The 27,936-nt window shown below is 38.6% G+C and overlaps 1 protein-coding gene across 1 annotated transcript in view; it reads left to right on the top strand.

Moving 5' to 3' along the window:
- Window positions 1-3,905: 3,905 nt before the first annotated feature.
- il1rapl2 (interleukin 1 receptor accessory protein-like 2) overlaps window positions 3,906-27,936 on the top strand; it is a 166,619-nt gene continuing 142,588 nt past the window's right edge. The window contains exon 1 of the mRNA XM_030766535.1: window positions 3,906-3,987. Coding sequence (XP_030622395.1) covers window positions 3,906-3,987 — 82 coding nt within the window. The remainder of the gene's footprint in view (window positions 3,988-27,936) is intronic.

The following is a 27,936-nucleotide window of genomic DNA, read 5'->3' as shown; positions in this document are numbered from 1 at the left end:
TCCTGTGACAACATTTGCATGCCTGCTCTGCCTTTTAAAACGAAGGCCAAAGTGCAATTTTATAAAGTATCAGCTAGTTGGTTAATGGAATAAGACTACAGTAGTGTTGGTGAGGTCATTCAGGAAGAAGACACAAATTGTTATGCAATTTCAGAGTGCTGTTTTTGAGGAAATCTCTGTTTTGAACTTAGAAAAGCCAGAAGTGCAAATAGAGGACAAATGAAATGAAAGAGTTTTTAAGATATGAGAATGAATATGTTGTCTGTTGTGACTGATCTGCTAATTTGAGTGTCTTTGTCCCAGATGGAACAACGACCACGATGAATTCTTTTCATCTTTTCCTGCCCTTGGCTACATATTGTGCCTTTCCCCAAGAGAGGTCAAGCTAGATCGTTTAGGGTCTCCCTGTGGTTCTTTAGCCTGATGATGTCCATTTTAGGAAAGTATTGGAAGTCCTATTCTGCTTCATTCAGAGCACTTTCATAGTCACCTAAATCTTTAAATTATTCTGCGGTTTATGTTAATTACCAAGTCTTAATAAACTCATCTTTTACTGTAATTCACCTTTGAGACACGCTCTGCGCTAATCATTTAATCTGTTCTCTGTGTACTGTAGCAGTAATGGAGCCTAACCCATAATTCTAATTGAGAGTACAGCAAGAATCCTCTGTGCAGAGGTCACCCTCACAGGCTCAGTCCCAGGCTCAAACAATGCTCTTTCAGACTGCCCAAAAAATGAGAGGAATTCGCTTTCCATATAAAAGAGAGGGAGATTAATATAGGAAAAAAAAAAAAAACAGACAAAAAGTTCACACTTTTCATGGAGAAAGGAATCACTGGCCTGTGAAATTGTGTATGTTGAATTCACTGGTCCGTCCATGTGAGAGTATGTTCCGGACAAATGTTTTTGCAGTCTTAAGTCTGATCTTACCTCCGTGCCCTCCCTTAAGATTCACTGCTACCAGGGTTTTAAAGGGGAATAAGATTTGAGGCCTAATGGCTGTTTTCTCCTGCCTCTTAGTAAGTACACAGCTGCTCACTCTGAGGCCATGGGATGGAACGGGTTATGTTTCTATGGCTGTCTGCACGCTCTCAGCGGACACTGCTGATCTTAAGAGCTTTACGGTGTCAACGAGAGATGGTATAGTTTTCGTCCCTGTATACCTTGAGAAAATAGTGTAAGTATGAAAGTCCACTCACATGTTGCCTTCTGTCTATTCAGCCAGGCCACCAAAACACACACATTTTTTTTCTTTTTCATTACTGATGCATTCTGTGGAGCAAAGAAAAAAAAATTACACATTTACAATGCAATAACAAGAGAGGTATATTTCATCTGTTACACCACTGTAGCTTTCCGAATACTTGTGAATAACTTGGAGCTACACAGGAGCATGATAATGGCATACTGAGTCTATAATTACTTTATTTACGGTTGGGTCTTGAAGATCTGGATAGGTGTCAAAGATTTATATTATGCAGCTTTGTAGCAGTATCTGTAACTTTTCTCATGAGTGTGTGGTTTAACAGGATAGAAGTACACAGAGGAGTTTTACTGAATGCTGATTACTAAGTTCATCATTGGTTTTGTGGTGGACGGGACTGGTATGCCTGCTGAGCAGTAGTGCTTGAGTAGCAGTGAGTCAGGGCTTTCTGTGTTGAGTTGGGCTCTTTTTTTCATCCACCTCATGCATTTTAAATGAGATCCTTTTCCTCTCAGTGTTTTATGAAAATGTTTTGCGTCAATTTTCATGTGAATTCTTGTGCTTGTTTTTTTTTTTTTTTTTTGACTGAGTTTGTGTTTTCTTAAATTTTACTCTTTGCAGAAACTCTGCTCACATGTACTTTGAGCAATCACAAATTTGGTATGGTGTAATGTACGGTAGTCATGATTGTTGACATGGAAACGTCAACATTCACATAAACCCATCAACACAGAACATCAGCGTAGAAAAATGTTTGCATATACCCTACTTATTTCTTGGAGAGCATCCTGTCAGGTTGGTTTTAAAAGTTCTCCTCATCTTCCAGTTTGTCAGTTTTTTTTTTTTAAATCAAAAATTGTTTACACATCCTTGCCATCTATAGGGACAGTAATGAATAAAGAGCAAATATCAAATATAGCTGGAGACAAAGCACGCATTGTTTGCTTTTAATAATGTTGGAGAGCTGTGTCCTTACTTTTGACAGGCCAGTAATACTTACTCTTCTATACCCCCCTCCATTATTTGCGGAAGCAGCTGAGAGATGCCTCCTGCTTCCGTGGCTACAGGCAGTCCTGTCAGGCAACCGTTGGAGATTCAGTAGAATTGCACAACCTGTCTGGAAAGCACTAATGGCTTAGAGAGCGGAGAGTTTTACCCCAGGAAAGTTAAATGAACCTCACACTGGTTGAGATAGGACACATGAGAAAAGATATGATAGCCAAGAATGAGAGAATGTGTTAAGCAGCCAGTCCAGAGCACCTGACAGATTGTGAAATTATTAACGTTATTGTTTGTTGACCCTGCTCTTATTTTTTTTACTACTACACTTTAGAGAATACGGTTATCTCAAACCTGTATCCCTGTTGCAGTGATGGGCAATTCTTTTTCCTTCTCATTTTGGATAATCCTAATTAATTTTATCAACTGAGGAGATGATTGTGATGGGCTTTAATATAGCCTGGTCTAAAATGTGTATTGCATTTTAATATCAAATATGAACGTATTCATGAATAAATTCAGCTGAAAAGTTAGAGAGCCATAGGCAGACGAGTTCTTCATTCATGTAGGTAAGTCTTTGTGGTTGATCGCAACACATGTCCACTGCACAGTGGATATAAACATACTGATCCTAAACAGACATTTTAGGCTTAAAATTAGCGACAAAATCCCATCTATATGGACAAACCACTAAAAGAACAATTACTCGTACAAAATTTTTAATGCCAAAATGCATGGATGTTTATTGCCATTTAAGCATGCTCTGTTTATAGCAGCCAATTGTTAGTCATTTGATGACAGACGTAAAGCACCTAAAATCTGCAGAATAAATCCTGTCATTCTGTTCCACTGTGTGTCTTGGATTATGTTGCACATATGTGAAGGTGGTAATCTCTTAGCTCACTCTTAGTTTATCCGCCTTTTCACCAACTATCCCTTCAAATGAATAAATGCACAAACCATCCACCATACTGCTCTATTTTTTTTTTTCTATTTTATTTTTTTATTTATTGCAAATATGGAAAGATTTATAAATTGTTGCATATACGCGACATTGGTGGTTTATTTTGTGTTCTGAACAGTGCTCTCCAGCTGAAAAGTTTTTCATGTAGAAATGTAGAAATGTGCCTCAGGAATGTACAAAGTACGAAAGATCATTTGTCACAGGTTTAAAGGAACATTAAAGTTTACTGATAGGTTACCTTCATCAAATGAGTATTTCTCATGTAGTATGTTAATGGTTTAACATTGATTAGGACTGAAATGTTGACTTTTTATAGCATTTGCAAAATGCTGCAAGGGTAAAAGATCAAAGCGTGTAATGCAGTGGAATCTTAATATTATCTTAACCCTGAAAAATATGTAAGGCCAAATTCACTTTGGCTGTATATTGACAATGCCCTGCAGCATCAATCAAAATGTTCTTGATTCAGCTGTTATCATATTGTTGTCTCACATGATGGATGAAAATGGATCATATATCTTCAAGATGATGAAAAAAAAAGTCAGTCCTGAGCTTGATATCATGCAATTTATTTAATAGAAAGAGTTGAGCTACTCTCTTGGTGCACTGGATATTTCAGAGTGTTAAAAAGAGATCAGGCAAGATCATGTGACTCACTCCATTCATTGTGCTTCTCTCTCTCTCTCTCTCTCTCTCTCTCTGTCTCTCTCTTCCCCACAGCCTTACATTTCTGAAAGATGAAGCTCCCTGCCCTGTTGTTTCTTCTTATCAGTTCTACTACCTGCATCAATCTGAAGTATATCTCCAAGAGGAACTCGGGTAAGCCAACAAGTTTATAACATTTACAGTCTCACCCTTGACTACATTCTGTCTTCATGTACCCATACACTTTGATGTATGAGGATTTCTCCCTTATCTTATTGTTACTGTCATCTGACTCCCTCCCGCCCAATACCCAACTATCAAACAAACGACTAAAAAATAAGCGATATGGTCAGATACATAAACTATGGCTATTTTGCACAAGAATGATTGTTGTTTTGTTTAAAAGTCAGCTTTTCTTGACTCTATTCTTGATGATGCATAATGTTGACAGTGTGTTTTTGGGATAGATTTGGTGGGCTCCGTGTCAATAATATATCTGTTTGTGAGTGCAAAATAAAAATGCGAAGTGATACCTGGTGCCTCTCCATTCTCAGGCTTTGATTGAGGGGTTTGGATGATATCCCTGTTGCAATGATGGCCGATTGTTTTCCCCTCTCATCCCCCCCCCCCCACCCCCCCCCCACATTTCACTTATTTTTCCACTGAAGTCGAGAGAAAAAAGGAGTCCCAGCAATAGGCTCATATAATCCAGTTGAGTCCCCAGCTTTGGAAACTCATCAATGTTGTCTCTCTCTCTCTCTCTCTCTCTCTCTCTCTCTCTTGCATTGTGTGTCTGTTTGCGTGTGGGTGAGGGTGTGTGGTGAGCAATTATGTTATCAGCGCCAAACGGGCTTTTATGTGGGTGGTAAAAACACAGAGGCAATCTTGTCTGTCAGTTTTCTCACCCAGTATGAGATTTAAGTGTTTGGTGTTTTTCTCCCCCTACTGCAGTACCAGATGATCAGAAATGGTTACTGCATGGTGTTTCATATCCTTGCTAATATTTTACGTAACACCCCTTTTTTTTTTTTGTCTTAGGGACAATACAGTGCTAACTGTCATCCAAGAAATCTTTTGTTGGCTGTTGTTCTAGGGAAAAGAAGTTATTGCTGAAGTGGGGACTGATACAATTTGTTTTGTTCATCAGACCTCATTTAACACACATTTATCTTGAGAGAGGTTTAGCCATGTAATATTGTGAGGACTGGTAATCAAGATGAAAAAAAAAACAAAAACCCAAAAAACAGTTGGTCAGGTTGAGACAACACAAAGGAGTGTTATTGATTTCAGCTGTGTGCTGTGTTTGTTATCCGTCCTGCCCGGGAAGATATCTGAAAAGAAAAAAAAAAAAACAAAAACAAGAAAACAACAACAACAACAACAACATCAGAAAAGAGACTTAATCAGAGAGGAGAATTTGTGGCTTCGACTTCAGTAAATATTACATTTAGAGTTATTTTTTAAGTAAGTAATTGATTTGTTTCTTGATTTTCACACTTAATTATTTATTCATTTAGTCATTTAATTCTATTAATCATTAATTTTTATTTATATTACATTTTCATTTATTTGATGGTTGCTGGTTTGATGTGCACTATGAAATAACTATATCTGGTAAGATTGTACATCAAAGGCAATGAAAGAGTCGAACATTTGGTTGGTTGATGAATTCATCTCAGTTGAGTTTTGTTTGCTGCTGATGTGTTTTGAAAACTGCAGCCCCAAAATGGATGGGAATGAGAGCTCTATGTCATAACGAGAGATATGTTAGCATTAGTGGACTGGATGAAATCAAATATGGCAACCCTGACACTGTTGCAGATCAAGCTGAATGGTTTAGATGCAGCTGATAGTCGTTTGATAGTCATTTGATACAACTGATAGTCAAAAATGAAAGTCATTTGGATGATCATAGCAGTCTTCAACAGCAAGCAAACTTAAAGCAAGTTCTGCAGAGACTTAAGTCAGGGGAGTTTTTCACTATGCTAGCACATGGGTGGTTTTCACCACTTGGCCACAAATTGCAACTACTCGCACCAGTGAAAGATGCTGATAGCTCTGATTGTTTCGTAGAGGCAATGATATTCAGAGAATGATATCTTGTAGATTTTGACATGTGAAGCAATGTTGTGAGCCTAGAAATATCACACATATCAATATTTTAGGTCATCTTGAAATCTAAGAGTCTCTTTTTTGACATTAATTGTGCTCTAGGTGCTTCAGTAATGAGGATAATGTAAAGCGAAAATCTCCTCGGTTTTGCTGAAAGGGGCTAAAACTGCTCAGAATTGAAATCTTCATATTCACCGTGGTCTTTCTTTTGATGAGGCTGGAGGTACATGTATGTGTATTACATAATGTGTAAATACATGCAATGCATTTGAAAAACAGACTGTAAGCCTCAAAGGTTTTTTTTTTCTGCCTTAAAGCTGGGAGCGGATGAACACTTTGTATATGATATTCTGATTCTGATTTTCTCTTTCTTTTCTTTTCTTTTTTTTAAATAAATCAAAAACATAACGTTTGTCAGTGTGACTCACGTATTTAGTAATGTTAAAATGATGTGTAGTTTTACCTGATAAATGAAGTATCTTGCCAAACTGAGATCCTGTTTCTTTAAATAAATGAGTTATTCAGTGAAAGGGCAGATGAGCTATTAAAAGTCAAGTGTCCAGTTGCCTAAAGTTCAAGAGTCATAAACAGCAAAGATGGATTCTGGAGCTGAAATTATTGTCATTAGCAATCAAAGACGGTAGAACAAGACAAAATAACAAGTGTCCAGTGCCCTTTTAGGTGATCATACATAATCTGTGACTAAGAGAGGCCTGTGTGTATGTGTGCGCATGTGTATGTGTGTGTGTGTGTGTGTGTGTGTGAATGCAAGACTGAGAGGCTTCAACTCCAAACACTTTTGCTTATGAAGAACACAGAAGAGAAACACAGTGTTTCTAAACTCATGCAGAATGTTTTACATAATTATGTTGTTTATTTGTGTTCATTATAGTAAATTTACATCATGCAGCACAAAATAATTTCTCATTGCTTGACATGTTTTGTTTGTTTGTTTGTTTGTCCGTGCGTTGCTCATTATCATATCGTGTTAAAATGTAATAAAATAAATAACAAGTGTTTCAGATGAGGTTCAGCAGTAATTGCCCAAATAATTAAAGAGTTTTCTGTCAAGAGTCTAATTTGTCAAACCAATTATTATGACTGAATGTACAGTTCTGCCTTATGTAATTTCCTCTTCATTTTTCTAACTTGTCGAGAAGAAAGTTTAGTCAAAACTTGATTTGATTCAGCAAAGCTATGGAGTGTTTTGGGCAAAATAAGCAATGATTTATTATTGATTGCAGGAATCTGGGCCAATTTGGGGAGTATATTTTAGAGTACAATACCTCTCAGACAGTGGAGATGGTTTTCCTGACATCCAAGGAGGAAGACAAATGTTCAAATCTCACGAATGACAGCTCAGCTCCCGCTTAATGTATAAAATGGCCAGACATGATTCTGTGACCGCACCTCTGGGTTACCACAAACTGCCATCCGTGTCAAATTACCCATGAGGAGATCAATGAAAGGCTCCTGTCATTTTGTTAGCCCTCTTCACAGTTGTTTTTCTCCATGAACCGTGGTTTGGCTTGACCAAGCAGCAGACTAATATCAGAAACTGAATCCCACGACGTGGTGCGGAGGGCATTTCCAACATTGCACAAATTTGACATAACACTGAAGTCGTTTTTGCCCAATATAGTTAAAGCCACAAAGCATACACTGCTGCGAAAACTCAGAATGCCATGTGCAACACCAGTCTCCCACTCAACAGAGAGAAAGAGAGAGAAAGAGAGAGAGAGAGAGAGAGAGAGAGAGAGAGAGAGAGAGAGAGAGAGAGAGGCACATTTTATCAATCAAATGATCTGTGACATTCAGATAAAGTCAACTTGAACAGATTTTAAACAGTCTAATTGTATTGTCAGACATGTTTCTGTAAAGATCACATCTTTCCTGTGCCCCAACATACACAGTTGTAAGGATAAGGAAAGGCTAAGCTTTGACATTGTTTGCCTTTCACCTCTAGGCTTTGCCTTTCCATTAAGGGGAATGTTAGCGCAAAGCAGACGTTAGCTTTGTATCTCTCTCATCTTGAAGCTCCAGGACACTTGAGTCTCCCAGTTAATGTTGGAGGATGTAATTGAATGCTACATGGCAAAAGCATCCTGAGTGAGTTGCGATGGGGGCTGGGACACTGAGTGAAGTGGCATATTCTCCTCACTGGGGGAACTATGCTTTGGAACTAGGGGCTTGGGGTATTGAGTGAAAACCTTTTCCACTGGAATCTAAGACAGTGCCTTTGGGATTCAGGCTAGTGCACTGTGCTACAGTGATTTTTAAAGCAGCCTCTTCCTATGCAGGGTACCTTAAATAAGCAAGACCACCCCTTCTCAAGAACTGTTCTTTTATCCACCAGATATATTCATAAATATACTCAATCTATATGGTACAGATTACAGACATTTTGCATTGTAAGAAGCAGGATTAAGCTTTTATTACCTTTGTGGTGTCAGCACAATTAAGCTTAAGTCATCTGAAAACACAATATATCAAATACTAATTAACTTGATTGATTACAAAAATATGCTCAGTGTTCAGTGTTAGTGAATAAATTCACATCATAGAAATCCTCATTCTTTTTTTCTTTTTCCTTTTTTTTTTTTTTTAGCTGAAATTGACTCAGATAAATGAAGAATGTGTAATAAACCATGCATGAAATTCTCTGAGGTGAAAACAAAAGGTGGTACAACTACACAGCCAAAATCAAAACGCAGACAGTTTAGAAAATGTTCTTAGACTCGAGCGCAAAGTTTATTGTTTGTTTGTGTTTGCAAGATTAACAAGTTAAGCAGACTGAGGCAAAAGTCCAGACTTATTCAAACAATCTGTCAAGATTTTAACAACAACCATAAAATCTTGTCATGGATGCATACATTTATGGTTACTTTAATATGCTTGACCTGCAGTGGGGCACTGGGTCTTATAAGGAACTTGTTCTGTCTCAGTTGATGCCAGGTCGTGAAATGAGCAGATAATGCAGTTCTCTTGACTCTTATCGATCTCTGTGTTGCGGTTTGACTTCTCCAGCTCTCTAGAGCAGAACTTCTCAGGGCTTCCATGAATACAGTGGATTCTTCTTCTTATGTTCTTAGAAATTATAAATGCAAAACAGACACTTTGGAAAGAGTCACATGAGCTTTTAGATTAAAAAAAGAAAATACACAGTGTTTTCCAATGGACTCTTGCATCAATGAATGGACATATTATGGTAGGCAGTACAATGTATAACATGGTGTTTTTAAATTTATGGTAATCACTTGGCATATCACTTCATGTACTACAGTTTCTGTATTGTAACATGGATATGTTTTTTTTCATGCAAAGCAAAAAAGAGAAGGCCAAAGTTTAGTGAAAATTAACTCCTGAAGGCTTTCAAGCTGACAACGACGTCTTTGAAGCCGAACTTCTACACAGATATACTTAGGGGTTTGAAAATGGGACAGAAAAAAGAACTTAGAAGGAAACTATACCTTGTCTTGGGGACATTTAAAGTTCATGTGTTTTATATGATGCAAGGAATCCAAACGTAGTGATTTATACATAGGCGTTCTGAAGCTCAGCTTTGTTGTGAACTCTCTCTATCTCTCTAGGAGATATCTTCTTCAGTTTGCCAGCTCTTGTGGGCAAATAACCAGGCTTTTTTCAGGCAATTCCTTTAGATCTCTCACTGAGCAGTACCACAGTGGGCATAGAAAGGTTACTGTTTTCTCAACTGGCACAGTGGCTTAGCATGTGAGAAGCACCCACCACACCGTACTTCACTCATTCCCTCCTTGTGTCTAAGCGCCCCATACGTCAGTAAAGCTGTCTGGATTTGCAAACCGCTATGAAATGGATCCCAAACAATGCCTCTCTCAGTTTAATAAAAAAAGAAAAGAAAAGAAAAAAAATGTACTGAACTAGTCTTTAGTAATCAGCTTCAGAGTGCCAGTTCATGTGCCTGCCAATATGCAAGTCAGATAAAAGGAAAAGAGGAAATTAAAAAAAAAAAAGAAAGAAAGAAAAAGAAAAAAAGAAGATCTTCAAAGGAGTCTCACTACCTCAGTCTGCTGACTTTGTCAAAGTGCTTCACTGGCTTTCCAGCAGGCCTTTCACTTTTTCCTGGAGTCAGAGGAAGTGTCTTCTCTCCCTTTCGATCCTGGAGAGAGCAAAACCTTGCACTAATGAACATGTCGGCAGGAATCTACTTTTAATTATGCAGCCTCGTCCTGTGAGTCAAACATTGCAAACATTGCAATATATCTTCTTTCACAGAGGATAATGGTGGGAGTATTCAATGCATTTTAAAAGCATTGTAGAAATGTTAGCAATCTGAAAGTGGTACTGTGCTCTTGCTCCTGTGGAGTAATTGTGTACCTACTTGGTAATAAGTACTGTGCATAGTTGTTGATAATCTGCGCTTTGCATCACATTAATATCTTCTCCACCAAAACCATTACTCCAGCACTATCTAGTTGTTTATGACCAGCACACCCCACTTAAGCGCTGTTTAGTTTTAATTAAAAAGAAAAAAAAGTTATTTAACATGTCTCAACACAACAGTTACCAGACTGAGCTTGAGTACTACACATGTAAATAGTTGAAAAAACTTTCTTACTGAAGTATTTGTAGTAATATGCACGAATATTGCATTCAGCAGAGCAGAAAACCAGTGACCATGACAAAAATGCTCTCTGAGATTCTACTTTTGGAAAATTGAGATTGAATGCAGCTATAGCTATATTCCAGAGATGCAGCTGAGAGGGTGCAGCTGAGAAGATGGTTACTGTGATATGCATTTCAATACAGTGTATTGAGATTAAAAAAATTGAACTTTTGCAAAATGTCTTGGTCAATATTAATAACAACATCAGCCTATTTTTCATATTTTTAAGATACAATGGTGGGATGTATTGTTGGGGTTGCATGATATCACAGATGTAGTAAAAGCTACTGACTAAATGAGTCATCATATTTTTTATTTTAATATTTATTTTTAAAATTATGCTGCTTTTATTATAGTATAACTGGTAGTATGTGATGTTTTTGTTATATGTCACTCTGGACCAGTGCAGTGTGTACTGCTGCCTGTTTTTGTAAGCTTTTAATTCCGCATTCATAAACTATAAAAGACTGTTGATGACTTGGAACGTCATTGACTTCCAGAACAGTAAATCAATGCACTGTTTTCAGTGTTTGCATCTTTGGAGCAGCATTCCAAAACATACATAACATAGATCTAGGCAAAGCCCCTGCTGCTGACTTTGATACTGTCCAAGGTTGCATTAAAGATTCATCAGCCTTTCTTTGTTACTGGTTTGAAATATTGATAACATTTGACACCACTGGAATCCCCGTGCTCTTGCAAGGAAAGTCTTCCAAAGGAGGAGTGAATATTGTTGTTATGGCCCTAAATGGCACCACACCCCAATGGCAGCTTCATTAGATTTTTTCATATATACTGAAAGAGCCTCTTGCATATAGCACTTGTTCCTATGGTGTGTTATTAACTCTTGCTGCAACATGGAGTGCGAACAGCGGATGACAGCTGCAGCATGACAGCTATTCAGAATGGGGGATAGCCGAACTCTCAGAACTGACACTAATATGTTTGGACAGCCCTTCCCTGGGGATGTTGCTATATGTGGATGTCGATTAATTGCTGTCTTAATATCCCACTTCAAGAACCAGGCCTTGCTTGGCAATTCACCATGTGACAGTTCAATGAGGGGACCCCCACCCTTTGACATCATTCATTTAATAATGTAATTAGTAATGAATAAAAGCCCCCCCCCCCCCCCCCCCCCCCCCCCCCCACACACACACACACCCACACACCACCACCACCACCACCATTTTCTTGACAGTTATCACATTTACACTTTACACTGCAATTACTTGCAATCTTGATGAATCAGCCTCCTTTTCTTTCACCAGTTGGCTGGGTTTTAATTTCAGCAAATGGAGCGAAGCCACCCTTGTACATTACTCACATCATAAACTCACAGGTACTTACAACTTACGTGTTGCTACCTGTCATGTTACGTAGCTGTGTTGGAAAAGGTCAACAGTTTTAGTATTTTTTTCAGACTGACATACAATACTTTGTGGCTTTCACAGATCACCCAGTTTTCCAGTTGCAGTATATAATGAACCTATTACTGATGCATTCAGACATTCATCAGTCTTAACATCATTCCCCTTCCCTACGACCTGTCTACAGCTCCCTTGAGATATGGGCTTATTTTAGCATTTTCAATTAATGCTAAAAGGTGCAACTGTAAAGAATCTGAATAACTTTACTCATAAAATTTCTTTTCTGTGCACTGGTGCATACGGGCAGGGTAAGCCTTCTCTACCCTGGAGGATTCATCACTTCTCACCCCTTTCTCTTAATCAACAGACTCTCTTTTGGATATTGCTGCTTGTTCTCTCAATGTGCTCGAATAATTTTCTTTAAAAAAAAAAAAAAAAATCCAGTTCAGTTTTTATTTATTATGCAAGACAGCCTGAATTATATCAAACCAACATTAATTATATATTTAATTGACTTGTGTAGTTAGCGCTAGTTTTGTCTTAGGCTTTGTGCTATACATGTGTGTTCTAAGACACAGCATTAATAAATAACCCGGTTAGACCAGAGGTCTGCAAATAAGCTCGCAAAACAAATTAACATCTTAACATCATACTTCATTCATACAAGACTTAAACACTACTCACACTCTGTTTTTACATTTATTTTCCTGAGCATGAGAGAGTGTATAGAGAAGGGGTAGGGGTTAGGGGTATCCGAGCACACTTTGAAACTGTGATCATTCTGTAATGTTTTAAGACCTTTGAACATCAATGAGGATTCAGTGGACCGTTTGCAACACTCACAGATAACATGTAAAAGGCTCTCCTGTCAAAAAGTGGCCCTCGGGAACAGTGCTATGAATATATATAAACCCATATGCAGCCACTCTTTAAGGGCTGTAGGGAGAGATATTGAGACATCAACAATGATTTTCCAACTGGACTTGAATCCAGAAGGACAAGCTGTCAGAAGTGATGACAAAGCATTTGGCAGCAAACTGTTCCTCTTTGTTTTTTCTTTTTTTCCCTCCTTGTAATAACAACAAAACTTCTCCGTTTTCTGGCCTCAAGGTCAGGTTTGCCAAAGTAATTGCTCAATAAATTTGACACCACTATCAAACAATATAGTGGTGAACACTGAAAAAGGATCCCAAAAGTAAACAGCTACTTCATGTATTCCACGTACAGCCGGAACAATAGATTCTCAGCCAGCTCATCTAACATTTAAGTTACAGATTGTGTAAAGTGTCAACTTCAGTTTTATCAATGACACAGTGCCACAAACTGTTATGAATACTAATCTACTGTAGCCTTAAGAAAAGTACCTCAACCGTTCCTAACTCTCGATGGCTTTTAGAGAAGACTGAACGCCATTCGAATAAAGTGTGCAGCTTATTGTGAAAGTACAGTTGCGCTCTCTAATTTGTACCACTTCCCCTCCTGGATTCTAGAATCCTAAATTAACCACCAAAGAGACAGTTGCAGAATGTAGCTGGCTGAATAGAGCTGAACTGTCAGCTACCATGTAATTAAGCTATGCACTCATCTTAGTGCGTCCTCTGCCATGTAATTTGGCCGAGGCTGAGTGCACAAAGCGATAGACTATACAATTCCACTGCCTCTACATCTGGCCTCCTTTCCTCTGAATTTGGGTTAGGTCAAGCTTCAAAATAAGGGACAATTTCTGAAGTGCTTAATTCAAGTCAATTAGCCATGAATTAAGAGGTGCTGTGCTATTTATCAATGTGTATATTTTTTACCAGTGTGTTAGGATGTTTGGGCTAGTGATGATTAGTATACTTATGCCAGCTGATATTTTATCCCCATGTTCCTCTGTACTTTATCCCTGTCTGTATTTTGTATGACCATAGGTGGTACTTGTGATGCACAGCTCACGCCACTCTCTTAATTTAAACATACAGTTCAAAAGCTTTAGAGGAAGCATCTTGGAAATTTCCAACACTTAAAAAGAAAGGTCGTCAAAATAAAGATCACCTCAGATGCACACCTGCATACAAATCGCTTTTTGAATAAATGTGCGTCACTGATTCTTTCTCAAAGGAGAACAGGTAAAGGTTAATGAAGTCCTTGAATTAGAGGCACTCCTGGAGTATTTTGTTTGTCAGATGATTGTAATGTAATTGTATCCCCAATAAATGATTCAGATGGAGACTGAATCCATCTGATTCAGTGACCTGGTCAAAAGCTAAGTGCAAAAACTCTCACACACACCTGACACATAGCCAAGCCTGTGGACCAGTCAAAGCTGATAATCCAGACAAGCTTTGCTGCAGAAGACATTATTACAGTAACATACTTTTTGTGTCATACAATTCCAAATGTTTGAGAATCTGACCAATATTTACATAATATGTCACAATGAATCGGTGGAAGTTTTACAGAGTGATCAAATCTATTGCTCTGTAAAATCATGACCCGGTTTAGATTCTCTTGAAAAGTCTCTCTGGTATCATCCCATGCTCTGGCATAACCACAGTAAAAAGAGGCAACACTTTAGTGCTGGTTCAAACATCACACTTGCCCAGGCTCATTCTGTGTCAAATGCTTTAGAAACAGAAATCTGGTTCTGTTTTGACTGGCAGCCTTCTGAAGGTGGGGCATGGGGGTGAACTGTGCTCTGGGACAATAGAGGCAGTATAAGGTGAACATTTCTGATGTAGACATGGAGCTGTTGACCTGGGAGAGAATGATGATAAGTGCTCTCTGACAGGGTGCTCCACTGGGAAACGTGGAGAGCAGAGTTAGCAGGGTAACCCAGTGAAATGTGTCACAGCATTCGACTGTAAAAGCCTTTAACAAAAAGATGAAAAGAGTGGTCATGGAGAAAAACAAAAAAGGTCAAGGTGATTGTCTGTGGCTTTGCCTTTTCAGAAATGTCAATACACATCACGTGGTATGCTAAACAACCCTGCTAAAATAATAGGAACACTTGAGGAAATGAAAGATATGTAGTACATTGAAAGAAGGTGCTACCACAGTGATGGGATTCATCCATTAATTAAACAATTAACATTATGCTCACCGCAGTGCTTGACATGCCTAGTCTCCCATTGTTACTATGTCTCCCATTGTAACTATGGTCAGAAGAAGTAATTGCAATAACTTAAAAGGAAGGGATATCCATGGGGGCATGTTTTGCAGGTGTTTCAGTGGTAGAAATCTTTCAATTTGTTGATGTTTACAAGGAGTGCTTGCTAAGGTAATGTTGGCATGCAGTTTTAAGGAAGAGAGATTTTCAAGGTATATATGAGTAAACCAACTGAGGACAATCAATTGATAACCCCACTGAGAGGAATATTCTGGCTGGACTGCAGTCCTTAAATCCCTCAATATGCTTAAAAAAATGAACATTTGTGATTAAAGTGGTAAAAGATACAGGTAGTGGCCTACTGATTGGTGGAAAAAAAACACTCATTATTCATCCCACGATCTCAGCCTGAACTGAACATGCTACTGATGAAACACTAAATGATGGAATTTCTTGTGCAATAATGGTGTTGCATCTGTCTTAAAAGTCCACTGTCTTAAAAGTCATCTTAGAGTCCACTGAAGACACTTTTTTTGTTGTGTCCATTATTTGGGGTAATTACCTGTACTAAACAGCCATAAACTTACCCATGAACTCACGTTTGATAATTATAAAAGATTCATTTATTTTACCTGGTGAAGTTTTAGTCCTAGAGGGCTATGTATGTGTGTATATATATATATATATATACACACACACACACACACACACACATATATATATATATATATTTTAGTACTCCACATTCCTCTAAGTATGTGTGTATGTAGGAGTTACTGAACTAATTGATGGCCATCTGAAAAAAGTGCTTGTGTTAGTGAAATAACAATAACGATTCGACTAGTCTTGCAAATGTTCAGAGAGAACAATTCTATTGTGAAGGGTTTATGATTTTAAAATGTGTCGGACAGTGTTTGGTATTCTGAATGTCAAATAGAGCAGATCAAAGCAAAGTCTGAGAGCAGCAGTCCTAAATCGCGTTATATTGTGTTGCAGAGGAGAGAGAACATATTTACAGTGGCTTGCAAGCAGGAACAAATGACCTAAATATTAGGAAGGCATTGAAAGCACAGGTGGTTAGGAGCATCTATAGAAAAAGTCCTTTTGCATGGGTCAGGGGCAGATTTTTCTCCTCCAGACTGCATTTTTTTTCTGTAAATTGATGTAGTATTTCTTTTCTCCTCTCTGCCTTTCTTACTTGAGGGTTTTGTTAACTGGGGCATATCTTCTTGTGTTAAAATGCACGCTGAACAAATGGATGGGAAAGGGATTTTCTGCTTACTATTACACCCTTATCAAAGTCTCTCTTAATTTATAGCAGCATAGTTGACTTCAGATCATAAAAGAGCTAATAAAGAGAAAACCGGATACCTTTTCTGTTTTTCCCCCTGAAAACAATCTATATTAATTGGTACTGACTAGCCTATATTGTAAGTAAGGACAGTTGTCTCCCATGAGGCACTTATAGTTACTTAAAAGCAAATTAGCTTTCACAAATACAAGGTATAATTCGGCTCTTGAATTGTTTAAACAAGTATGTCCTTTAAAGCCTTAAAATCCAAAGGGATTTGATAATTAGATGCTTAAGTGCATCCGTAAATCTATTGCTGGATATACAGACACCAGGTATACTCTACCTTGACCTGTGTGTGTGGACGTGTGTGTGCATGATGGATCACATATAGAATTTAGAAGTCTTGAAGTTGTGAGGACAATATTTCTTTACTGCTCTGGGAGTTTCAAAGCCTGCAGAGGTGAAAAAAAATCTATAAGACTGTCATTTGTAATGAGTATTTATCTAATTAACTTATCTTTGTATATTGGCAAAGGCATGAGGTAAATTCAACAAAACATCATCTGAAGATGGAAGGTTCATTAGTATCTCCAATATTTTGAGTGGAGTAAAAGGGTTATAGACCCACAACCTGAAAACAGCATTTCTCTCTGCCCGTAGACTCTGCATATTCTGGTCAAACACATGTAATACATGATACAAAGTTTATATTGTTACTTGGCAGACTTTGAATGGACTAAAAATGAATGGACTAAAATGCTAAATAAAAATGAATGGGAAATAAAGCATATGATATTTTTAAATAAGAAGTCCATGAAAACAAATTGTAGTTGGATAAAAGGTTCATGTTTTGGCTGGTCTGGCTTTTCAGTGTGTTTGTGTGTGTGTGTGTGTGTGTGTGTGTGTGTGTGTGGGAGGGAAAGTTCTCACTTGATGTTGTTTGCCAAGCTGCATTTCCCACAGCTCCTCAAGAAGTGGCAACTTGCTAGCTACTTTCTTCTCTTTTATGGAATCAACAGTGACTACTTAAATAGCAAGTAGTATTTGTTTTCTGACAGGAAGCTGTTGGGACTGATCAGGAGTGGTGAGTTTTGATCGCAACTTCAGGCTTTGCAGACTCTTGTGGCAGCAAGTTGGCTCTGTGAGTCTCTGGAGGGATGAGGCTCACTGACTCTCCCTTTGGTCCAGCAAGCTTTCCCCAGGCAAGATCCATTCAAACATTTAATCCCACATGACGAAGAAGCATTTAGACTCTTGTCCAGGGACAGAAAATGCCTATATATGTTTACACTCTCTATATCAAGGAAAACCTTTACACTGAGTTTAATGCTTTACAAACAGTGATCCAAAACTAGCAATCATACACCTGTGAGAACTCTCTCCCACATTTAGGACATGTGTAGGGGTATACACACCTAACTAGTTAGGAGTAGTGAAATGAGGGTGGCCTACAAAGTTCCTGATGCAAGTCCATCAATTCAATCTTAATGTGTGTGAAAAGTGTGAGACAGAATAAGAATGTGTGAATTCTCGTGCACCTCAAAAAAATAGCCTCCGCTTTCTTTTTTCAAGTGTGCGATCTGTTAATTTCATTGTTGACTTGTGCACACAAAAGGTGCTGAAGGAGAAAAAAGGAAAATTATGGATTTTGGACTCATTTCTCATTTATTTTTCCTGGCCTCGTGTACCGAGTCCATGATCCATCTCCAAACGTGGAGTGATTACAGACATCTGTAGACTGCGTTTCTATGCCTGATGAGTAGTAATGTCTAGCTGATTGCCCTTGTGCAATTCCCTCACATGCCACACTCAACAATAACCTGTCATGCATAGTGCTTACATGACATGGGTGACTCACAAGACATGCATGAGGACCACAAGTGTCTCCAGTGAGCTGTTTAACTACAAAGGTGTTCATACAGTCAGGAAAAAGAACAGTTTAGTGTATCATCTGTGATCTTTGGTATGTAATGGTATTTTTAAAGAAACCATCGTAACATGTGAAGCACTAACTCCTCCCCCACTGTTTCTCGAATGTCTGATTGTCGTGATATAATGTGCCTGTCTTTACAGTTCCCATAGAAACCACATGGTGCCTGCAACAGCTGATTACATTGTATCAGTGACTCATATGCTCCAGGCAGGGGTTCAGAGGAAGACAAGGAGACAGCAGAATGGTTTAAGAGGACAGCTTGTAAGCTATAGTCAATCAAGCATTCTTAGACCAATACATAGATGTTACATGAATACTCATCTTGCCGCAGCAGTTGAGTGGCTAGGATAACACCCAAAACTATTTTACAGGTCAACATTGTTAGCAAGGCAAGCGTTATGGGCGCATGTGCTCCTGTCTGATTCCTCGGGACGTGTTTAACCAATAGGAAATAATTTGTCTTCCAGTTGAACTAACAGGAAGATAATTCAGGTTTTTGTTTTGCTGCTTTCTTGGCTCTCCTGTTTCTCGATGCATTTTAGGAAGGGATGGCGGGGAGGTGGGTATTATGAGCAAGACAAAGAGCTTGTTCTCCTCTGTACCATGCCAGAAGATGCACTCTTGATGGAGGCACTGATAGAGAGAGTGAGTTTATCTTGGGACATCCTAATCCCCTCAGCAATTTCCCCTAACCATCTTAATAAACAATGCTAATGCGTATTTGAAGTACAAGCACTTAAAAAACAACAAGGTCCACCAGAGAAATGCACTTCGTCTGGATTAAAAAAGAAAAGAAAAATAGGGCAAAAAAAATGAAAGGCGGAGAGAAAATTGGTCTTATTTAGAGAACCGAGTCCATGGCACATCTGTGACTATGTGCTGCCAAGCCCAGCAGTTTGTACATGTGCAGAGGGAGAGCCAGCCAAAGAGATGTTCAATACCACATGCCTAATTGCTAATTAATCCTTCAGGTACCACATAGGATGCCTAGAGTTTGCCAGCCTGTCTGTGGGAGGGATCTCGTGCTGAATCTCACTTAAAAAAGTTGATATTTGCGGGCGGGGAACAGCAATGTCTTCAAGTTTAAGACCATTTTAGACCAGTTGCCCACAAGTCATGGATGTATGCTTGACATGTCTTTAGTGAGAGCAGAGTGAACTAAAATCAGAGTACTCAACATTTGTTTTTGAGCCTTATCTTTATAGCCGGGACTTTACTGATCCCAGTTTTAGAAACACATATAAGGTTAATACCCTCCAAATAACAGCAGTGTAATGTGCCAAAAAAATAAATTCTCATTCTATTGCCCCCCCCCCTCTCTTTCTCTCTCTCTTTTTCTCTCTCCCTCCCCACTTTCTGGTTTTAGAAATCATATCACATCAGATATTGCTTGTGGATGGCTTAAGGGATTTGAGCAAGGGTTGTTGCAGTCTATACCATTTGTAATGAGAAACTGCGTTTTCACTGAGAGTATTTTTGTTCCTCTCAGTTGAGGTGTATGGAGGTTATCAAAAGCTCTTTGAGGGAACCCAGTACAGAAATGCAGATTCAACATTATTCATTCTCCTTGCCTAACTTCTGATGACTAGAATTAAATATGTCAAATTTTTAACATATGAAATTAAACTCACAGATGCACTTGTAGTCACCTACCTCAATAACAGGCCATTGGTGTAGTCGCTCAAACATTTGTTCTTACATCTAACCTTGACAAAATATCGATATGGCTTATCTATGGTAGTTATTACTTTTGGAAAGCCTATATTTGTTAGAATGAGATCATACAGAAAAGGAAAAAAAAAAAAAAACCCTGATCCTCATCGGACATCATTAACTGTGACACAGGATTAAACACTCACCTTTGTGAAATGCATTAGACGTTACACCTAATTACCTTCAGGTCAGAATGGGCCAAGCCTCTGGGTGCACTCATAAAATGATAGCATATTGTGCTATTGACTATGTTGCCTGCAGCTATTGATAATACCATGGACAGTTTTCTTCTCTATCTTATCCATATGTGACAGAGTATCATGCACATTTTGAGGTCTGTCTTTATCAGTAGGTAACCTCTCACTCCTGGCTAACACATTACTAGGCAGCATCGACATTGACAGCTCAAACTCTCCGACAGGACTTTGTCTGTTCTGCTTCATTAAATGCCTAATGAATTTTTATCATGTTTCATTTTAAGTGAAAGAGTCTATTAGGACATGGGGGAGTCACCCAAGGGTAGAGAGAATGAAAGGAAGTCTAGAAGGCCCTGTTAGCTGTCAGGATGGAGACCATTTTCAGATCATCTTTTTTCTGTTTTTGAGGATGGATTCATTTCTTTGCAGATACCCTAGTGATGTTATACAAATTCAGAGCGCACATGCCGTCATTTAAGGATCATAATCTGGTGACAAGTAATGGTTAGGCTGAATGGTTATGGTTATGCATTTCAAAGCATCAAGAACATCCAGTCGGCTTTACCTCTGCATCAGGACTGAGGGGCAATGTGTGTAGTTCTGTTCAATGTTACATCTACATATGAGTTACAGTACTTATCTGTGTTGTATTTTTATTCTTGGCATGATGGCAGTATGACAGTTATATGTAAACATTAATGTGATGTATTCATTTTCGTCAAAATCTGGAAGCAAAATTTCAGTTAGATGCATCGGTTCTACAACACATCAGTGAAACGTAGGGGTACTAAAAATGCAATGTTAATGTCTACTTCTTTCTGATGATGACAATGTTTATTTGTTTATTTATATATTTGTTTGTTTAATTGGTTATAAAGGTTTTGTTTCTCAGTTTGGCACTGTTAACCCAGAATTGGATATGACTAATTTTTTATTCTGCATCTCATATAGCAGGCACTTCAGTCTAGGGATGTCAGGCTAGCATGTGCTTCTGCCGACACGTATGAGGCCAATCACGCATTTTTTTTCATACTGTGTGCTGTTTATCACTGCCAAACCACAAAACGCTCCTGGAGAAGAACACTATCTGTATGGCGATAGCCACAACTACATGGGTGCGTTACCAAAAGAGTCACTACAAACAGTGAGAGGGAATGGAACACTGGCACACCCACACACCCATCCCGAGGGAACGCACGTTCTCCTAGATCCCCAGCCGCAGTCGGCAACTGTGGCACAGCTGAGATCCAAGACAGTGCCTTAAACGGGTGCGCCACTTGGGGGCAAGGCAGATGTTATATAAAAACGAACCCTTTGAAGCTGAAAAAAAGATTTGTATGAAGTTCTATTAATGGATATATGGCAGTTACGCTCACTGGACCACTGTATTTAATTTAATTGTGTGGACAAATGTATTTATTTCAGCTTCGTAAGTATTTTGTTTTATTTTAATTTATTTTATTGTAAATGAAAGAATGTGTCACAATAAGTTCAATCACAAAATGACAAACAAGTAATTAGGTAACTATATTAATTCCAGTATATAATAATATTATATAAATATTATATTTTTAAATGTTAAGTTATTGGAAAGGTTATTTTTCAAAAGTCATACCGTGAGCCGTAATTCATAATGAACCAGCTTTCACTTATGTTCACGAAACGAGTGGCTGTTCTTCATTCTCTCTCTCTCTCTCTCTCTCTCTCTCTCTCTCTCTCTCTCTCTTTCTCTCAACATTCATCTGTTAGTTATATGGGCCTGTTGAGAGAGGCATTTTTCTTGACGAAGTGGCTCGTCTTGAGTGCGTGGAGAGGTGAGGCCCCGGTGAGGGAGCTGCCCCCATAAGACAGCCGCTCTAATGATGCCCGTTTAATTGCATTTTAATGTACCTGAGCACAGCAGCTGCTTCTCTGCTCACTCACACACTCAGTGTGTCAGCTGCCACACACACACACACACACACACACGCAGACACACACACACACACACACACACACACACACGCAGAGTTTTGGGTGCCATTGCCCTGTTGGAGCCGCATCTGCCAATCCTCTCACCAGGCTCCCCCCCAACCACACATCCACAAGCTCTAACAACCACTTACATGGAGCTGTCTTATAGAAAGGTATTGTCCTACAGAAGCAGTCTTAAATAGTACTTAAGGAGAATCTTCAGCTGAGTCTTAATTACAGGCAGCTTTGAACAGCAGCAGTCTCAATGCAAAGGTACTCAAATGCAAAGGAGTCAAGTGCCCAAGGTTTTGGGCGTTTCTAAATGCAGTCTCAAGCAGAGGCCAGTTGGAATAGAATAGAATAGCCAGTAGGGGAGAAGAAGGCTTGATTTGAGTAGTATCTCAATTTGTTTAGCCTCTTGTGCAGACCTGTAAAATGAGGTGGGAGGTGGGAGGTGGGGGTTGGGGAATAGGTTGTCCATGACCACAAATAACCCATACAGTGTCATGATCTAAGCTTACCTGCAATCTCAGCGCAACTGCAAAATCAACATACATATTAAGAAATTATATCATCTTTTAAATCTCTTTAAATGTCCCTTTAGTATGTAGACAACTGAAAGCAGATTTCCTGCATATGTCTCCCTATGTGAGATTACACTATGGTGACACAGTGAAGACCATAACCTTCCCAACTCTGAGGACATACATGAACCAGTAAAATGCATTATTTTCCCACTGATCACGATGCCTTCCTTCTCTAAACCACCAGACCGATTCCCAAAAGTGTCAGATCTCTGCCAAAAGTTACCAAATGGTGAAATATAAAACCAACATTCACTAACACATTGAAATATTCAGAATCACATTTCCTAAAGCATATCTTGAACATCAATTAAAGTGAACTGAAGCCAAATGTTGATTGACTGTTGACGCTATTGACTAATTAGTAGAGCAGATTTTCATAATGTAACATTCATATGGCTTTTGTAGGCAAAAAAGCACTTTCAGAAAGAACAAATTAGTGTAGAATGTTGTTATACTATGTTGTAACACAGAACTGGTACAAAACTTTTTGGTTTGTATCATGTATAAAATGACACAACACTTGTGATATGATGTTGACACAGACAGTTTTGTTTTGTGTTGAAATTTTGTGGATATTGTCCTGGGAAACACAGGTGAAAGCTGCATAAATTTGATGTATTTTCTGCACTGAGGGTGAGCAACCATGAGTGGCTGAACTAAACTCACAACTCTGAGCTGTGCGACAGCGTGACAGCACTGTGGCTTCATTGAGTGTCAGACTCACCTCACTCTCTCTCTCTTTCTCCCTTTCTGATATTCTCTGTGTTCGATTTCTTCCTTTTTGCTCTGTCACTCTCTCTCTCTCTCTCTCTCTCTCTCTCTCTCTCTCTCTCTCTCTCTCTCTCTCTCTCTCTCTCCCCCCCTCTGTCCCTGTGTCTATGTCTGTCTCTCTCTCTCTCACTGGTGAGGACAGATTTACAGATTTCATTATGTATCTATTGAACAAGCCAACTAGAAAACCATGGTACATGCAGAAGGTGGTAGAGGGAGAAAATAAAAAGGGTGAAAAAAAAAACAATCCACGGATCCCTCCTCCTCCTCTGGCTCAGTTACATGCCGCTACATTTCAAATCCTCACACTTCACACTCTACTCAGCTGAATGCTCACGGCCCCACCAAGCATTTGCAGGATGTGCATGTATTCTGTGAATATGCGTTTGTGAGTGTATGCTTCCATGTGCACCTTGGGTGTGTTATGGAGTATATTGACTTAGTCATGCAATCATTTGTGGCACAGTGATTGCTGCACATAGCACTCAGGGACACCAAGGTTTTACACTAAACATGATTTTTTTACTGGTCTCCTCGAGTGGTTCACTCATTCGAGGTTTTTCAAGAATGAATTAGAAGAACTAGAAAGATTGGAAGGAGCTCTACAATGAAAATGTAAACTAGAAACACGTTAGCATACATTTGATCACATAAAACAGAAGTCAAACTTCTAAATGGGCATTAGAATAATCAGTGGAGGTCGGAGAAAATTAGTCTGATTGCATTTTAAATACATGTGAGATTATATCATTTTATATGATGTATAATATGATATCAATCTATATCATTTGTGTAAGTACAAACACATAATTTATGAACTTATAATTAATGTTCACATCAAAGAATGATCAAAGAATGCATATACATAAACATACACAATTATGGCAGGTCAAGGGCTCTTAAAAACTGAGATAAAACAAATGCTAAAATCTTTTTGTCTGAAACTAAAAATAATTATGGGGATCTGTATAGAATTTTTGCCCTTGCCGAATCTTTTGCTCTTCTCCAGCAATTTTTTGCTCGATCTCTATGTTAAATACTTTATTCTAAAAACTACATATTTCAGCCAAAATTGCAGCAGGTTGAGGATTTTTCGTAAGTGAAATTTGTGTATGTTTTGTTATGTATGTAATTCACAACACTGAGTCTGGAATGTTGTGAACTGGAATGAATGGCATGTCGTTGTGCAAACATAGTGAAAACAGGCCATCAAGAATTTACAGCGGAAAAAAAAAGAGGTGAAACTTTTATTGTGGGTTATTCACAACTAGAGGTTACATTTTTCATAGCACATCAAATAGATGTCCATCAAAAAATGTAAGGAACTCATTTTATCTAGAGAAACAAGCAAGCCCCTCACTGGTTTTCAAAACTTTTCATAAACTTTTACTTGAACATTTCTGCTTGTTAAAGCAATCAAAAACCTACGTTGAAGTACCATGGTAATACACGCAAGTGTTGTCTGTGTATGCAGAGGTTGTTAAATAAATCACAGAATATCAACCATCACAGCACATTTTTATTTTGCGGTTTTAACACCTTAGCCACCCACAATGCACAGACCTGTGTTTGACATTTTTAATTAAGCAGTCATCTGCGAGGAACACGCTCAACTGTTGCAGCTCTGCAGAAATTAGTGAGCACTGAATGTTAACACTCACTCAGTCTGCTCAGGTTTGGATAGTGAGGGGAGAGCTGGGGCAAAGGTAGACAGAATAATACATGTGTGACTGTGTTCTCTCTCTCTCTCTCTCTCTCTCTCTCTCTCTCTGTGTGTGTGTGTGTGTGCGAGCGCGTGTGTATCTGTGTGTCTGTGTGTGTCTTTGTATCGAGAGTGAAAACCCGAGGTAGCAGTTGGATTTTTTAGTTCTCACCCACGGCATTGATATCATTGTAGTGCCAGTATCCAGAGTAAGAGATGGTTGTGTTGCAATATATATTGCATTTTCTGGGAGCATATGTGTGTGAGATAATCAGTCTGTATGGAAGAAGTGCAGTTTGCTGAATTGTATGCTTTTTTTCCTGGCCTTTTTTGCTTGGATAAGTGCACCAAACAGTATTTCAAATTATCACACACACACACACACACACACACAATAAACATATGAGGAGATATTAGTTTGTCAGATATTAGCCTGTGTCAGCTTTTTTCTTTTCTTTCCTTTTTAGATAGCATGCACACTATGTATTTTTACCAAGCACTTTTTGGCTTCTACTGGCATGATCTATCCATGAAAGGAGAAAAAAAAACGTAAGATGCATGCTACATAGCATGGTGCCGACATGGTCTCCCAAATGAAATGGATCAAAAATTCAAATCATACCATATATCAAGAAACCAACCTTTTACTGTTCAAAGTATTAGAAGAGTTGTTTGTTGGCAGTGAGTTTGTCAGCATGAGCCATCTGGGAGCCAGTTCAAACACTTCCAGAGGGCAGGCAAAATTGAGTCCTGTTTGTTTTCTGGGGCAGCCCTGCTGGCTATCTCTTAAGTCACATAATGCCCAGTCACAAAGCAATCAACCCATAGTGCTGGGACTCTCTGTTTCACTGCCAGCTGACCTTTCACAACTCAGCCACCTAAACATTTGTTTAAGGCTAACAAAACTGGCCCTGCTGAGGTCTGTCAAGCCTGTGGCAGGAGCTCGGCAGTTTAAGCACCTTGGAGGACAGTTCTTATGGCTTTAAAACACTATCAAATCAGTGGGTATGTAGGATTAACGGAAATGTGTTAGTTGATCTGGTAATTTCAAAATGAAATATTAAAAATATTACACATTTCCTTTTAGTAATTAAGTACACATGTGCTATACATTGGATTTAATATCACTACATGCTTTTCCATGACTCATTTCTTCACAGCTGCATTATGTCTGAACAATGTTAAATTATTGTAACCATTTTAATTAAATCATTTTAAGAAAATGATTATTAAAAAGCTAACCAAAAGGAACATTCATCGTTTTTCTCATAGTGTCACAATTTGTTGGCTTTCACGGTTCAACTGCCAGGGTCAAATGATATAAACGCAAACAGTCACTCGATGATTGCCTACTTAGGTTCTATTAGTGAAAGCACTTTGCTGCTTTTAGCAATCTTTTAGCAACTTGTGCATTCTCTAAGCACTACCCTCAAACTTGCTGTTAGGTTCACCATCTCATAGCCCCCCTGGGAACTGCAACTGCAAATGTAAGTCTCTGACATCTCGCTGTAAAGAGCTTAAGAGCTTTTATTAAACCACAAAACACATCAATGAAACACAGGTCTCTGATGGATGTATTAAAACAATTTGCTTGGTGACTAAGACTGTGCTAGAGAAGAATGTTTCATAGTGCTATAGAAATGACACTGAATGCTGTTTCAAAAGGGCTATTGCCTCTGTATACTGTATCCATGGTAAAGTCCATCAGCTGTTTTGAATTCTATGTCTTAAATCCTTTTTTAGCGTGTTGCAGAGCTCTATCTGCCCAAAGCCTTGCGCTTAAGACCCTGAAATTGGTGTTTTGTCCTGAACTACAGGTTTTTGCCCAAATCCAAGGTGATTGTTACCATGGGGGTTAATTGAAATTGACCCATGAAGAAGTCAAGGCCAGGGCTTAACACCTCAAAAATGAAACAATGAGCCCATATGTCAGTGTCTTTGAAAGAGGGCATTGGACTGTAAGTACCTTAACGCAGTTCTGATAACACCAAAGCACCTTGGGCTAGTGTTGAGGTTGAGGGACACATTTTCTAATAGCTATTGTGACTCAATTTTACTTGGCCAGTCAGAAATACTTTTCAGGCTCTGCGGGCAGGCATTTCATAACGTGCGCAAGGTGTTTTATCCCATGGACATAGTCATACAGTTGGTGGCTATAGCTTGGTAGTCATTTCACTGGGACTCAGTCACAAATTTAGTCCTTTAAACACACATCTGATGTGGAAAGATGACCTCCTCTCATGAGACTTGATGAAGATTCACTTCTGACATTAACTATAACACTTAGTTAGCTGCATGTCTTGAAAAATTAATTCTGGAAGAGTGCTAGTGAAATTACATGAAATTTACATGGAGGACAGAGAATGTAAAGTTCACAGACTGTACATTCACTGTACATTACATGCGTGGTACATTTATTACGAGTAAAGTATGGTTACGGCCTCTCAAGGAATTACAGCTTTGCATATCCAAAAAAAAAAGAAAAAAAAAAAAGAAAAAAAATTGTTCTCTGCACTTTCCTAGATATGTAGCAAATATGTGCAATGTGTGTTTCTATGGCAGTTTATAAATGATGACCAGTATTAAACCATTTTTTCCACAATGTTTTATTGTATTGTTTAGCATCTTGAATCAGTCACATTTACATAAAAAGAGGTCCTTATGTTAGAAGAAAGAAGACAACATTCGCAGAAAATTCCATGCTCACATCAGGAGACAGTGAGATAAAATAGAAGTCTTCCTGTAATGACAGACTTTG

Source organism: Chanos chanos, chromosome 2 (genome assembly GCF_902362185.1).
Source record: "Chanos chanos chromosome 2, fChaCha1.1, whole genome shotgun sequence".
Lineage (NCBI taxonomy): Eukaryota > Metazoa > Chordata > Actinopteri > Gonorynchiformes > Chanidae > Chanos > Chanos chanos.
This window is presented reverse-complemented; position numbering and strand designations above follow the sequence as displayed.